Source organism: Phascolarctos cinereus, unplaced genomic scaffold (assembly GCF_003287225.1).
Source record: "Phascolarctos cinereus isolate Bilbo 61053 unplaced genomic scaffold, phaCin_HiC Scaffold_4;HRSCAF=312, whole genome shotgun sequence".
Classification (NCBI taxonomy): Eukaryota; Metazoa; Chordata; class Mammalia; order Diprotodontia; family Phascolarctidae; genus Phascolarctos; species Phascolarctos cinereus.
Window position 1 is genome coordinate 657565525 of NW_027555847.1, and position 16622 is coordinate 657582146.

Sequence of the window (16622 nt, forward strand, 5' to 3'; positions counted from 1 at the left end):
ACATAGCACATTCTCTTTCTGCCCAAGCCGTGGCAGTTTGGGTGGAGGAGGGCAGAGAGGGAGAACTAAGACTTCATTCTCTCCCTAGCCTAAGGTGTCGTTGCTAACCTTCCCAAGGCAGTTCAAGGGACAATGTCCCTTGTCACTCTCCCACTCGGAGTTATCGGAAGCCCAGGGTTCTAATCTGGTCCAAGCACTCAGCCAGAGAAGAGAGTATCCTTCCTCTCCTCTCCCAACTCACTAGGTGCCCACTTAAGTGGATGTTCTTCCAATTCTGAAAACAGAATTGGTCCCATGACTTCACTAGTCCAGTCCTCTACAACACCACTCGAATTCTTCCTCCTCCACTTCCCACCTCCCAGAGGACTCTAGTCTCTTGTTTTGGGATCCCCTGTTCTGAGGTCCTACTGAGATTAGATCCCTCTTCTCTCAGCAGCCCACATTCATATCAAACCTAATCTTCTCCCTGGCTTCTTTCAAATAAACTGAACCCTTGTTCTGGGTCTAGTAATTTAGAGGATTTTGTTTTGTAGGTCTTTTTCCAAGGAGCCACCTGCAGTGACCTAGGAAGTGGAGAGGCCAAGGGGCACAGAGACATCTGACTTCAAAGAATATACAGGCCATTGCAAAAGTCGAGGAGACACCTAGGGGAGTACAGAGAGGGGCAAAAGGGAGGTGGAATTTGGCAGGAGGGACCAAGGCTTCAATATACAGATTAGGTCATTGTTCTGAAATGAATCTGCCCCTGGACTCAGACAGGCTTATGTTTATTGCCTCTGAACTCAGGTTTGCTCAATTAGACCATCACCTATCTCTTTTTCCCAGTCTGCAGCCCTATTTGATTCACACAATTCTGATACTACCATTTATTAGACTTCTCCTCTCACTCAAGTCTGATTCAACTCGGATTCTTAGTCTCCTCCCACCCTAGATTGGAGCCTTAATCTCAAAGTGGCCTGTTCCTTAGCTCAAACACAGCCTCTACAGCACTCTAACCTCATTCCTGTCTATCCTCAGCTGAAAGGTGTATTTTTTCCCTTTATTTTCCCCCAAGAATAGTCTCCTCTGTCCCATCTAATATGCTGCCTTGTTCAGCCTTAGCATCCCTGTATTTTTTTAAAGTCCTTGTAGATTTCCACTGCAATAGAAGTTCATGGGGCCAAAGCTGAAAGTGTTCAGAGGCTGGGAAGGCCATGACTGTAATTGTGGAGAGATTAAGCCTGGACCATGTGGTGGTAGAGAAGACAGACTTCGCTCTGTACATGGATATCAGATCTTGAACAGTTTCAGACTGGGCCTCTTTCTCGGGCCCACTTCAAGACATTAGCCCTGGGAAGCATCAGCTAGAAAGAACAACCTCAGATCCAAGTGGTTGGGGTTTCTCTTTTCCTCGTCCATCCTTGACCTGCAGAACAGGTAGACACCTGAATATGATACAGAAAGATGAGCTCTCTTGAGCGGATATCCCCTCACCACTTCAGGAACCTGAAAGCTGCTGAGGAAGTCACTCTGCTCCACTTCTGTTGCCTGTTTTCAGTCATCTCATGGTAATTGCGGTTCACTGTCTCTGAGTACAGAAATGGAGAGGAAGGAGACTGTGAAATCACCTCTGCCCCAGGCAGGGAGAGGATTCAGATTCTCTCCCCTATAATGGAGACCAAGACTGACCACCACATGGTCTCAGGGACACACAGTCTCAGACTCAGACCCATATATTGACTGGCACAGATTCAGGACAACAAACACATAGACCCAAAAATACAGACACCCCTACCTACAGGGCTTTGGAATCAGACTCAATGAGAATCCAATTTCTCAGACAGTGTCACAGAACTGATTGTATATAAGATAGAAAGCTGTGAGCTAGTAGAAGACAGTACAGGCAAGTAGATTCATAGAAGATTGAATGAACCAATCAGGAGTAGTGAATGATGCTTGCTTTTTTTTTTTTGCAATCCAGTTTAAGTGACTTGCCTGGTGTCACACAAGTATTAATCGTCTGAGGTCATATTTGAGTCCTGATTCCAGGTCCTCCTGACTCCAGAGCTGGTGCTCTATCCATTGTACCACTAGGTAACCCTGAATGATGCTATTTCTATGCCAACTTGGAGACTAGAGGTGGCTGAGGACTCCAGGGATGTGTCCTCAGCTCAGAACTGTTCAACACTGTTATCAATGACTTAGACAAAGGTGGAGAGAGAATGTTTATCAAATTCCCAGTTGATGTGAAGCTAGGAGGTATAACTCAAACAAGTCATAGATGGAAGGATGTGCCACATCTCATCTTATTAAATCTGATAGGGATAAATGTAAAGTCTTCATCTGAGATTCCAAAAATCAGCTTCACAGGTCCAGGATGGGGAGGAAGACAACAGCTCATGGGAGAAAGAGACAGGGATTTTAATGGACCAGAAGCTCAATATGAATCAACATTGTCATAATTTTAGCAGCCAAAGACTCAAAACACATTTCCTCCTCTGAAAAAATGAGGGGGTTGGACTAAGTGACCTCTGAGGTCCCTTCTAGGTCTAGATATGTGATCCAATGATCTTAAGCTGCATTCCTGAGACAATGATAAGGGTGAAAATGAGGGAAGTGACAATCACTTCTATTACTACCTGTATTGTTTTCAGTTCAGGTTACCATGTTTTAGGAAGGACACTGGGACAAACTAGTGAATGCAGAGGACTTTGACCAGGAAGGGAAGGGGATTGGGATGGATTCCATATGAAAACTGTGGAAGGATCCAAACATTCTGGAAAGCAATTTGGAACTACACCCAAAGGGCAACCAAACTGTGCATACTCTTTGATGTAGCAATACCACTACTAAGCCTGTATCCCAAAGAAATCACAAAAGACAGAAAAAGACCCACATATACAAAAATATTTATAACAGCTCTTTTTGTGGTGGCAAAGAATTGGAAACTGAAAGAATGCTCATCAATTGGGGAAATGGCTGAACAAGTTGTGTTATATGAATGTAATAGAATATTATTGTTCCATAAGAAATGATGGGCAAGCAGATTTCAGAAAAACCTGGAAAGACTTACATTAACTGATCCTGAGTGAAGTGAGCAGAACCAAGAGAACGCTGTGCAATGATCAACTTTGAAAGACTTAGCTCTTTTCAGCAATGCAATGATCTAAGACAATTCCAAAAGGCTCATGATGGAAAATACTATCCACATCCAGAGAAACAACTATGGAGTCTGAATGTAGATTGAAGCATGCTATTTTCTCATGGTTTTTCTCTTTTGTTCTTCCTTCACAACACAACTAATATGGAAATATTTTTAATATGATTGTACATGTATAGCCTATATCAGATTGCATGCTGTCTTGGGGAGGAAGGAGGGGAGAGAGGGGGGAAATTTAGAATTCACAATCTTATAAAAGTGAATGTTGAAAATGAAAAATTAATTAATTAATTTAAAAATGTAAAACCAGAAAAAATAAAATTAGGAGGTTGAACTAAAAAAAATGGGTATTTAGTTTGGAGAAGGGAAGACTTAGAAGGACAACGATCTTTGCCCTAAAGTATTTGAAGGGTAGCAAAGTGGTAGAATGGATAGGAGTCTGGGCCTGGAGTCAGGAAGAAATGATAATCTGATCTCAGACACTAGTTGTGCAATCCTGAGCAAGTCACTTAACTGCCGTCTGCCTCAACTTCTTCATCTGTAAAATGGGAATCACAATAGTTCTTACCTCCAAGGCTTCTTGTGAGGATAAAATGAGGTAATATTTGTAAGGCACTTTGCAAACTTTAAAGGGCTATATAAATACTATGATGATGATGATGATGATGATGATGATGACTCATTAGTTTTATTCTGTTTGACCCTGGAGCACAAAAGTAAGAGGAATAGTTAGAAGTTTCAGAAAGATACATTTAGGCTTGCTATAAAGAAAAATTAGAGATATTCAAAAGTGGAAGGGGGCCCCTGAGGTGATGATAAGTCATCCCTCAATGAAGACCTTGATGAGTAGGTTAAATGATGACTCAGGGAATGTTATAGATGAGATTCCTGTTCAAGTCCAAGTTGGAATGTATGCCTTTCAAGGTTCCTTCGAACTCTGAGATTCTGTGGTTCTCAGATACACAGACCCAGCTCCTTGCTGTCTCTCTCATGTGTCCCAGGTATAGAACTTACTTCATAGCAGTCTCAACCAGGTGACCCCCCAGTCCAGCCTCACCTACTTTCCCTAACACATAAAGAAGTCACTTGTGTGTCTGGAAAGGGGCAGAGGGGACAAGAAGTCTCTCTTGCCCTAGTCTAGACCTGCAATTTCCAGATGCCTCTCTGTTTTACCACCTGAGTCTCTCTAGATAACTCCCATCAGATTCTGATACATACACACCCCTAAGTCTAGCTGGTGGGGTGGAGGTGGGAGAGTAAGAAGGATCAGTGGTCTTATGGCCTTTACCTCATTAGACATCCCCTCTTTAGGGTCCAGTATTTTCACTGAAGGTAGAACAAGACCAAGGAGCCCTGACTCCAGTTCCTAGTACTCCTCTCTTTGCCTGCCAAATGTTAGCATCTGGAGAACAGAATGTATAGGGAATGATCGGGGGGGGGGGCAGACCCCATTAGGGGAGAAGGTCAGAGCTACCACTCCCCAATATCCCCAATGCTATTCCAGCCCCAAGTGACAACTGGATCCAGGATAGGGGGAAGGGAATGCCTGCGTCAGAGAAGATTTCCAGATGTTCTTCTTGGCACTCTAAAGGGGATGGGGGGGGATGAAGGAATGGGAATTTGAGGGGGTGGGGCTCCGTTTTGGCTGCAAGAGTCACTGGGGGGGCCTTGAAACTCCAGCCCCAACTCTAGCCACGTCTACAACAGTGTAGTAATCCTGTCACCAGCCCTCACAGGAGGATGGATCAACTCTTCAGGAGTTATCAATGGACACAACATGAGCCCATACCCACAAATATCTCACCTATTACCTCAGGTCTTGTGTTTGTGTATGTGTGTGTATGGGTAACTGGGGGTGGGGAGAAGTGGAGCAGCTGCTCTAGACACCTGTTTACTCTGTCCACCCCCATCCACCTCCTGCCTGCATGACAGTGATAGTTCATTATACACACATCCATGTGTGTGTATCTATCTATCTAGATAGATAGATAGATACACACACACATATACGTACACATGTACACATATATACATACATATACACATGCATACATGCCTATATATAACAGAAAGCTGCCTGAGGACAGTGACCGTTACATTTTTGTCTTTTGCATCCCCAATGTGTGTTAGATCAAACTTCATTTACAAGTCTTTCTCATAACAATAACCATGTGAAGTAGTTTTACAGGTGAAGAAACGTTTTTTTTTTACAGATGAAGAAATAGATGAAGACACACAGAGAGGTTAAGGCGATATCAATTAGCTCCCTTGGGGGTCAACTATACCTCTCTATGAAGATGACTTCCAAATTTATATTTCTAGCCTTCATCTCTCTCTTGAGATTCATTCAGTTCTAGATGCCCAATTGTCTGCTGAGCATTTCTCCATGAATATGTAATTGATATCTCCAAATCAATATGTCCAAAAGGGAATTTACTGTCTTCCCACTAAACCTAAATCTCTATCCCCCTCCCCCATGTCCCTGCTTCTCCTGGTTCGAAACTTCAAAGTCAACCTCAACTCTGCTTTCTCTCACTCTTTATAGCCACTTCACAAATATTAGCTTCACAAGAACTAGATGGGGGAGGGGGGAAGTCAGACATGACTGAACAACACAGTTCATGTAAAAAAGATATCAAGATTTTAGTGGACCATAAACCCAAAAGGAACCAACAGTTGAGAGTAGCCCCCCAAAAAAATCTAACCTGCTTACTCATGTGCAAAATGAGGAAGTAGGACAATATGGCCTGTGAAGTCCCTTGCCTCTACATCTGCGATCTCATAATCTTTTAGGCTTCCAGAGTATCAGGAATTAAAATAAGTTGCCAATAAAAGAAAAAAAAAGGTTTTTGGGAACAAGTTAAAGTATAAGGCGGTTTTATATAAAAACATCAATTGTCTTGTATAATTTGATAAGCAACAGTACCAGCTTCTATTTGTAAAGCAGTTTGTGTCATTGGAGGAAAAAAGGATTCCATGTCTGTTGAAATGACTTATGTTATAAATGCAAAGAGAAGATAAAATATTAAAGAAACATATCTTCTAACTGCATAGTGCATGGTTAATTCAAGCTTTTGTATACTACAGTATATTCCATTTCTCCTAAGTTTGTGTATTTGCTGATTATTACTGCTTGATTATCTATACTTAACTCTTTTTTTTAACAACTCTAGTGTTACAGCATGCCTTTTAATAAATGTTATGACATCTGTACTCTCTTAAAAAAAATAAGTTGCCAAGACTTGTTGATTCTACTTCTAAGATACGTCTTTCTCCCTGTCTCACTATCAAATAATCACCACACTTATCACCTCTGAATAGGATACTGTAATAGAACTCTTTTCGGGGGAGGGGCTTTATTTATTAACTTATTTATTTTAGGTTTTAATTTTATTTTACTTCAGTTTCAAATTCTCTCCCCTTCTTCCATTCATTAGGAAGGAAGAATACCCATTACAAATGTGTATAGTCATGAAACACATATTTCCATGGTAGTCATATTAAAAAAAAAAAGCAAGAACAAGAAAGAAAGAGAAGACAGTATCCTTCCATTGCACTCTGAATAGCATACTTCATCATGAGTCCTTTGGGACTGTGGTTGGTTATTATATTGATCAGATACTGTCTTTCAAAGTTGATTATCGTTACAATATAAATTAGTCTCCTGGTTCTGTTCACTTCACTTTGTATTAGTTCACAAAAGTCTTCCCAGGTTTTTCTGAAACCATTTCTTACAATGCAATTATATTCCATTTTACTGATCTCATTTGTTTATATTAATTTGTTCATAATTTATTCAATCAATCCCTAATTGATGGGCACCTCCTCAAGTTCCAATTCTTTGCCACCACAAAAAGAGCTGCTATAAATATTCTTGTATATATGGGTCTGTTTTCTCTTTCTCTTTTGGGGTATGGATCTAGTAGTGACATGACTGAGTCAAAGAGTATCCACACTTTAATAGCTTTTTTGGCAACTTTAAAAGCTTTTTATGTGTTTTGTTGTTGTGTTCAGTTATTTCAGTTCTGTCTGACTCCTCTGACTCTTCATAAGCCCACTTAGGGTTTTCTTGGCAAAGATACTAGAGTAGTTTGACAATTCCTTCTCCAGCTCTTCTACAGATAAAGAAACTGAGGAAAACAGGATGATGTGATTTGCCCAGGGTCACACAGCTAGTGAGTGTCTGAAGCCAGAGTTGAACTCATCAAGATGCTTTCTTCCCGACTCTAGGCCCAGCATTATCTATTGTGCCAACAGCTGCTCTTTGGGCAACTACCTTAGAGTTATTTTAATTTGCATTTCTCTATTTATTAGTGATTTAGAGCATTTTTTTCATATGGCTATGAATAGCTTGGATTTTTTTCCTCTGAAAACTTCCTTTATTTTGATCTTCGACCATTTATTAATTGAGAAATCACTCATTTTTGCCAATTTGATTCAGTTCCCTATATATTTTTAAAATGAGACCTTTATCAAAGAAACTTGCCTTCAATTGTGTTTTACTTAGTCTCTGCTTCCAACCTTTCCTTTCTCTAATTTATATTTCACATAGCTGTTAAAATAACCTTCCTGAAACAAATGTCTGTCCAGGTTACTCCCCTGCTCAAGAATACTCAGTGGTAGGGGTAGCTAGGTGGCGCAATGGATAGAGCACCAGCCCTGAAGTCAGGAGTTCCTGAGTTCAAATCCAGCCCCAGACCAAACACTTGACATTTACTAGCTGTGTGACACTGGGCAAGTCACTTAACCCCAATTGCCTTAAAAAAAAATCCTCAGTGGTTCATTACTGCTGTCTCTAGGTTAAAATACAAACTCCTCAGCTTGGCATGTGAAGCCCTTCATGATCTGGCTCCAGGCTACTTTTCCAAATATTCAATACTATTCCCCTTCACTGAGTCTACATTCCAAACAAACTAGCCTCCTTGCTGTTCCATTAACTCAGCACTCCATCTCTTTCCTCCCCACCTTGGACTTAATTTTTTCCTTACTGAAATCTACTCCCTCTTCACCTCTGTTCCTTGGACTTCTCCCAGGTGTCACATTCTATCTCGCTAATTAGTGTTCTCTTCTCAAATTGTCTCGAATTTACTTATCTATGTACATGCATATAAGCTCCAAGACGAAAGATAAGAGTTTTAATTTTCTGTCTTGCCTAGTACACAGTGGATTCTCAATAGGGTAGCTAGGTGGCGCAGTGGACAGAGCACCATGCCTGGAGTCAGGAAGGCCTGAGCTCAAATCAATTTCAGATGCATACTAGCCTTGTGACCATGGGATTGCTTGCCTCAGTTTCCTCATCTGTAAAATGAGCTGGAGAAGGAAATGGTACATCAGACCAGTATCTTTTCCAAGAAAATCCCAGATGAGGCCACAAAGAGTCAGACACGACTGAACAACAAGATTCTTAATAATGCTTAATTTAATTCTTTATTTTTTGGTAAGGCAATTGGGGTTAAGCGATTTGCCCAGAATCACACAGATAGTGAGTGTTATGTGTCTGAGGCCGGATTTGAACGCAAGTCCTCCCGACTTCAGGGCTGGTGCTCTATCCATTGTGCCACCTACCTGCCCCTGTTTAATTTAATTCTTAATTTAATTGCCTAGAGTCACACATTTAATAAGTTGTCATAGATGAGATTTGAAGCCAGATCTTCCTGACTCCAAGTATAGAACTTTTTCCTCCTTACTGTGTTACTTCTCTTAGAATCACCAAATTGGGCTGAAGAGAAACTCAAAAGTTATCTATCAAACCCATTCCTGAGCGAGAATACCCTCTACATCATTCCTGAAAAGTGGCCCCCCCAGCCTCTGTTTAAAGACCTGCAACTTCTGCACAGCCTCTTCCAACCCCAGGCTATCCCTTATCTACCCGTGCTAACGCTTGGTCCACGTCTTTCTCTTACACACACTTAATCTCTTCTCCCCCACACTTCTACCCCTAGGAAACAAATTTCTTGAGCCTCCTTGGCTCTTTCACATGCAAAACAGGAGGTGGTGTGCCCCCTGGGAATCTTTCCTTCCTTCCCGCTATACTAAGGAAGATAGGGAGAAGGGTGTCTCCTAGGACTGAAGGGAGCTAGAGAGTCTGGGATCAGCCTACTGCAGCTCCCCCCTCCCTCTTGACTCCTATCCCCATCTCCCCAGTACGAGACAACTAGTATAGATGGCCAGGTACAGGCATAAGAGAGGCAGATTCAATATACAGACTCAATGTTTGGGCCCAACCTAATTGCTCTGCCCTGCTCCTGGAATCTCTCATGTTCCAGCTTGGCCATGGTGGAGGGTGCAGGAGGGAGCTCAGTTGTGGTTAGTGAAGGGACTCCTGCTTCCTTCAGTAAGCTTTATCTTTAGTCCTGAGTCTCTTCGAAGCCAAAGCTTGGTGCCCTGCCTCAGTCTCCCTGAAGGAATACAGTCAGAATGCCATGGGGAGAGGTCATGTGAACAGAACAAGTTAAAGATTGACTTAGGAGTCTGCACAGCCTGACCTTTGGCTCTGTAGCCCACACTGTGCTGGGGAGACAGAGTAAGATACCCAACTATTCTCTGGGTGCTAGGATGGGAAGGTTGGAGGAGTTTCGAAAAGGGTGAGATCAAGACTAATCATGATAGGAGTAAAGGAAAGCCTAACCACATTGACCAAGGAGGGTCCCTCTTGACCACAGTTACCAAGAAAGTGCCATACTGATCACCCTGACTGGGGAGGAAATGAACAGATCACATGAACCGAACTAACCCCAATGAGGGGCTGCGTTGAGAAAAAGGGTGCACTAACCCCAGTGACCAGAATGAGGCAGCAGCTTTAATAAGTGATGTAAGGGGGGACCCCTGTGTGTGGGGCCTAAAGAGGAGTCTGAGTGCACTCTCAGTAAAGGGGAAGACTTCGTTTAGAATCCTCCCCCCAGCACCACCAATTGCATGGCCTTGGGCAAGTGTCATTCTCTGGGCCTCAGTTTCCTTATCTGAAAAATGAAGGGGTCTGGGGGCAAGAGATGTCTGAGGTCCCTTCAATAATGCCTGTAGCAACGTTTCAAACTTCTATGTAAAGTCAGCTGTGATTTTCATTAATATTATTATTCCAATCTAAATCCTCGGGTTCTGGGCCTCGGACACCTGGAGGGACCCCAGCGTTAGTTGCGGGGGGGGGGGGCCAGTGGGAGGGGCAAGGCGGGGGGGGGTGGGGGAAGAGGGTGGGAGAACCTCCAGTTCCTCAGCGATCCCAGTTAGGCCCCGCCCCTGCCCCGCCCAGGGCGGGGTCAGGAGGAGAAAGCTTAGCCGGGTCGTCTAGAAGGCGGCGCCTGGAACACCGTCGTGCCCAGAGGCTGTCCCTCCCCCTCCACGGGGTCCTGACTTTCCCGCTCAGAATTCAAGCTGACGACATCTGTCGCCCATGACGTAATTTCCGGGCGCCCCAGGAAGTTGTCCTCTCTCTAGGTGTCGGAGCCGGGTGAGGCTATGCTTCTGATCCGGGCAGCCCTGGGGGCTTGGGGACCCGGTCGGGGCCTAACCCCAGCACGAAGGGTGAGGGCTGGGCCAAAGTGGGCCCAAGCTGGGGTTAAAGGGAAGGGGTCGAGGGAGGTGCGAGGGTAGAGATCAAAGGTCACCTGGGCTCCTCTCATCGCCTCCTCCCCGGACAGGCCGTGTCTACGCTGACTGGCGGAGACTTCGCAAGCCCGGAGCATGCGTTGACTACAGGTCAGGGGTCACTAGGGAAGGGGCGGGTTCAGGGGATAAGGGGTCTGGGGTCTGTGCTCATGCCCATCATACCCCCAAATTAGGACCCCTAAACCCCACCGGTGTCCCGCTGCTCCGCTGCTGTGAGCTCCCGCTTCCCGTGCACCGGACGCCGGTGCAAGCCTGGGTGGAATCCCTCCGGGGCTATGAGGAAACACGCTTGGGCTTGGCAGACCTGCACCCCGATGTGTTCGCCGTGCCACCCCGGTGAGTAGGAGAGGACCCCACCCTAACTCCCACCCAACCCATTTATTAAGTGCCCTCCCACTCAATGCTAAGTGAACTGGGTCACAAAGACAAAACCAAGTAGCTTCCGGCCCCCAACAAGTTAGCAAAACCTCACTGAACGAGGTAATTGTGGCCTCCGGTCCCAATCTGTTTTTGAAAGTCACTTGCATAGACAAGCCCGCTACCCTCACCCCCTAGCCTTCTGGAGGTCATGCCATCGTACCTAACACATTTTCTCAAAGTAAAAACCTAACCAGCCTCTTTTTAGTATTAAAAATATTCACATTTACCACATTTTACCGTCTGCTACCACCTTGCCTAGATGCCTTATCAAAGCATATTAGGAACCATGGTTTTTAAAAGCTATTCTAGGATACAAACTCTGGCTGCTCTTGCCTAGCTGGAAAGGGTGGTAAGATTTCATCGCTGCTTGTGATCTCAGCAGATCATTTAGTTCAACCCTTTCATTTTAATGGGACTGTGAAATGAAACTTGAATATTTGTCAGTAGAGAGGAAACAGAGAGGTGAATCCACAGATATACAGTATGATATTACAGCGTGGAGAGCAAGGTCTTTCGAAGTTATATGGGAAGAAAGGGGGATCATAGAAATCAGAGCACAGCTCTGAAGTGTGGATGGCTCAGTGGTGGAAAATGGATCTTGTCAGGAAGCAGAGTTGCTCAATTCTTTTTTCTCTGCCAACTCTCTATGCAACTAACAGTCAGAAAGTTTCTGGAATCCCTGAAAGATTAAATGATTTACCACAGGATCATAACAGCCAATAGTGTTAGGGGGTGGGAGTCTTCAAGCAAAGAGTAGATGGCCACTTGTTAGGTTCGGTTGTACAGGGGATACGTGCTGGTTTGGACTGGGTGCCCTTCCTTCTCTGATTCTCTGAAAATGTGTCCCATCTCTTTCCAGTAGTGCTGCCAGGCTGTCTGTAAATGCCTAACGTTGCCCTTAGGTGAACCATAACCCAGCCTAAAGCAACTACCTCCTCTCTACCACCTCTCACCCCACTACAGTTCAACAAGCAGCACTGTCCTGTGTGGTGGGATGCAAGAACAAGATGAAGCAGTCCTGCCCAAAAGGGGCTTACTTTCTACTGGGGGATTATACACAGAGATACCCTGGAACACACACACAGATAAGTAAAGGAAGGACCACAAATGATTAGAGGTATCAAGGAAGGCTTCCTACAGAAGATGGAACCTGATCTGAGCTTTGAAGGAAGCTAAGGATTCTGTGAGAGACAGGTGATGAGTGCTTAGGGGCATAGCCTGTGCAAAGTCAGAGAAGCAGGAGATGGAGGGCTGAGGTCAGGGAATGACAAAGAGACCCTTTGAAACGTAGACTCTGTAAAGGAGGGCAGTAGGAAATGTGTGGAAAGGAGATTGTCTGGAGCCAGCCTGTGCAGGGCTTTAGAGGCCAAACTGAAGAATTTGTTTTTTATACTAAAGGCAATAGGGAGCCACTAAAGATTCTTGACCTGAGGGGGGCAGCTAGGTGGCTCAGTGGATAGAGCACCAACCCTGAAGTCAAGAGGACCTGAGTTCAAATGTGGCCTCAGACTAAACACTTGACACTTACTAGCTGTGTGACCCTGGGCAAGTCACTTAACCCCAATTGCTTAAAAAAATTTTTTTTTTTTAAAAAGATTCTTGACCTGGGAAATGACCTGGCCAGACTTGTGCTTTAGGAAGATTATTTTCATAAACTGATGAGATTAATTGGAAGATGTCCCGGAGAAGGGAGAAGTAGAAAACAAGTTACGAGGCTATTGCTATTTTCCATTCAGGGGTAAAAGGCCTGAACCATTGCGGTAATCATTTAAGATGGCAGAGGTGTTAATGAAGGCAGAATCAATAAATCTCATCAACTTATTGGGTATAGGAGTGAGAAAGAGTTGGCATTAACCTCCAAGTTGTCAACCTTGAAAGGTGGAATTGGGGATGCCCTCAACAAAATCGAAAAATAAGAGAGACGGGGTTAAGGGAGACAATTTTAAGTTTGAGTTGCCTTTAGGAATGAAAATCAGGAGATGACGGCTGAATATATAGTATATGACAATCAATTGCTTACCGATGCTAGTTGAACACATGGGAGCTGATGAAATCTCCAAGAGAAAAGGGTATAGAAGAGAAGATAGGAGTCCCATGACTGGCTTTAGAGAACAGCCACAGGCCAGGGTCAGGACTTGGCTAACAGACCAACGAACAAGACTAAGAGGAGCAGTTAGGTAAGAGAACCAGATTATATTTGGTATCACATAATCTGGAGGAGAAAAGAATATCTAGGAGGAAAGAACCATAGTAGCTGTGTCAGTAGTTACAGAGAAGTCAAGGAGGATGAGGCTTGAGAAAAGGCCATCAGGTACCACATCATATGGAAAATGATAAATTTTGGAGAAGTGGGAAATTTGGAACACTGATGCATTGTTGGTGGTCACGAACTGATCCAACCATCCTGGAGAGCAATTTGGAACTATACCCAAAGGACTATAAGAAAAATGCATACCCTTTGACCTAGCAATACCACTTCTAGGTCTGTATCCCAAAGAGATAGTAAAAATGGGAAAAGGACCCACATGTACAAAAACATTTATAGCAGCTCTTGTGGTGGCCAAGAATTGGAAATTGAGGAGAATGGCTGAACAAATTGTGTATATGAATGTAATAAAATACTGTCGTTTAACAAAATGGTGAGCAATTGGACTTCAGAAAAACCTGGAAAGACTTGTAAGAACTGATGCCAAGTAAAGTAAACAGAACCAGGAGAACATTGTACCCAGTAACAGCAACATTGCGCAGTGACCTACATTGATAAACTTAGCTCTTCTTAACAATTCAATGGTCTAAGACCATTCCAAAAGACTCATGATGGAAAATGCAGTCCACATCCAGAGAAAGAACTGTGAACTTTGAATGCAGATCGAAGCATGCTGTTTGCTCTCTTTTTGTTGTTTTGTTTCTTTTTTCTTGTGGTTCCTCCCATTTGTTCTACTTCTCTACAACATGACTAATGTGAAAATATGTTTAATATGAATGTATATGTAGAGCCTGTATCAAATTGCATACCGTCTTAGGGAAGAGAAGGAGGGGGAGAAAATTGAAAAAGTAAAAGCTTATGGAAGTGAATGTTGAAAATTCAAAATAAATAAATTTTTAAAAGAAGAGAAAAAGCCATCAGATTTAGCAATTAAAATGTCTCTTGGGAGCCATTTGCTGAGAGTTCTCAGCTCTTGCCTATGACTTTTCTTTCCCTTCTCAGGCTAGATATTCTACATGAGGTTGCCATATGGCAGAAGAACTTCAAGAGAATTGTGAGTGTCATATTAGTGGGTAGGGGCAGCATGGGGTAGGAGTGGACATTGTAGTAACTCCTCTGTTGCTCTTCTTTTCTCTCAAACCCCTCCCCCCCACCCAATCAGAGTTATGCCAAGACCAAGACCCGGGCAGAGGTGAGAGGTGGTGGGAGGAAGCCCTGGAGGCAGAAAGGCTCAGGCCGGGCCCGGCATGGGAGCATCCGTTCCCCAATATGGCGAGGAGGTCAGTCTTGAGGATTTGGGGATGTTGGGGACAAGGTACAAAAACATCTTTGGAGCCCATGAGCTGAAGTGTCTGCAGTAGGAATATACTGGGCATTAATCAGACTCTCCCTTGCTTCCTGTTCCCCCATCCCTACTGCAGGTGGTATTGCGCATGGTCCACGGGGTCCAACTAGCTACTACTATATGTTGCCTATGAAGGTTCGAGTGCTGGGCCTGAAGGTGGCCCTGACAGTCAAGCTGATGCAGGTGCCAGCTACTGCCCCTTACACAGGCAGTGGGGAGGTGGACTGGAAGTGTCGTACCCTGGGAATGGCCCTGGTGTTCTCTGAAGGGGCTGGAAACCAGAACTCTGGCATCCCGATCCCTGGCAAGGGTTTTGATGCCTCTTTCCTGTCATAAACCAGAATGCCCTATCCATTAGAGGCTCTGGTTGTTGAAGGCTGACTTGACTCTAACCTCCCAGGATGACCTTCATGTGGTAGATTCCTTGGAGCTGCCAACCTCAGACCCAAGATACTTGTTAGACCTGGTTCGGCACCGATGTTGGGGTGACTCTGTGCTCCTTGTTGATGTGTAAGTGGTACCTGTGGGCAGTGGGAGTGGTACCAATCTTTCCTTGGGCTCAATTTCCCCTACTCTGGCTAGGGCTTTGGTTCATGATTGGGTGGAGGGTCAGAAGGAGTTCTGAATCCTATCCCGAGCCTCTTCATTCTGGACATTCTCTGGGATGACTTGCTACTTACTCAGCTCTGTGTTCCAGGGACGAGGAGATGCCCCAGAACATTGTTTCTGCTGTATCCAACCTGAAGACCATCAATCTGGTGCCAGCAGTTGGTGAGTGGTTGGGTCTGAATGGTCTGGCTTGGGGACCTCACTCATTTAGGAGGCCTCCCTTCTTTTTGCTGGCCGGTGGGATTAGGCTAGATCTGGGAGCACAGATCCTGTGAGATGTATGTTGGGATGTCTCCAACTTTGGCCTTCTTCCATCCCTACAGGCCTCAATGTCCACAGTATGCTGAAGCACCAGACCCTGGTCTTGACTCTCAACACTGTTGCCTTCCTAGAGAAGAAGCTGTTATGGCATGATAAGCGCTATACAGCCCTCTACCCATTCCGCCTGCCCTACAGCGACTTCCCTTGACCCTCCAATGACTGGGCTTCCCCATTCCTGGCATATCAGAAAAAAAAGCCTTTGTCACTTATTGCCACCTGCTCCCCTGTCTTTGTTAAATCTGAAACCTGAATTGCTACATTTTGGCAAGTGTCACAGAGTTCTGGTTCTGGTTCTGTCCTACTTCCCCAAAATACCTCCCTCATTCTCCTTCCCACCTGCTTTTCTCCTGAGGCAGCCTCTCTTTTCCTCCAATATGAGTTGGTCAGTGAATCAGGCTACCTGGCACCCTAGAGGAAATCCTAACTTTGCTTTCCTCCCTGGGCACCTCAATCTTGCTTCCAATCTGCCAGCCACATACCCCTTTGGGAAGAGGAATCTGCCCTCAAACCCTAAGGGCAGTAGAACATCTGTTTCCTTTTCTTCCCTTACCCCTCCTTCCTTCCTCTCCCCCCTTTACCATGACACTTTGCTTCTTGATAAATGGGACAACGCCACATAGCCAATGAAGGACCAGGGTGAGACCTCCTTCATTTCTCCCCTACCTCCAATGCTTAACAGATGACTTTAGAATCAGGACTTATAAGTACCTGCCGACCCTGACCCCCTTACTTAATTCTTGACTGCAGACTTCCCCAGGCATTGTCAGGAAAGGATGATGAAAACCTGGGGAGTCTGAAAACTCGGTAAGTCCCACCATCCCAGTGCAGCCGCTTGGGGCCGCCCTCGGCCACAAGTCCTGGGGTTAAGGTTCAGATGCGCATTGTTCAGTTTAGCTTGGGGAAACTTTCACCTAAAAATAACCTGTACGTTCCCACCCTACAACTCAGGATTTTCCAGACCCACAAACCTGAGCGTGGAT

The 16622-nt window shown here is 44.6% G+C and overlaps 1 protein-coding gene across 1 annotated transcript; it reads left to right on the forward strand.

Annotated features, from left to right (window-relative positions):
- The first annotated feature begins 10528 nt into the window (after positions 1-10528).
- On the forward strand, positions 10529-15916 carry MRPL4 (mitochondrial ribosomal protein L4). Its single transcript, XM_020995031.2, has 9 exons — positions 10529-10657; positions 10774-10831; positions 10915-11077; positions 14370-14421; positions 14530-14647; positions 14789-14895; positions 15113-15222; positions 15410-15483; positions 15645-15916. The coding sequence occupies exons 1-9, from the start codon at positions 10592-10594 to the stop codon at positions 15788-15790; spliced, it is 894 nt and encodes a 297-aa protein (XP_020850690.1). The 5' UTR covers positions 10529-10591; the 3' UTR covers positions 15791-15916.
- The last annotated feature ends 706 nt before the right edge of the window (positions 15917-16622 follow it).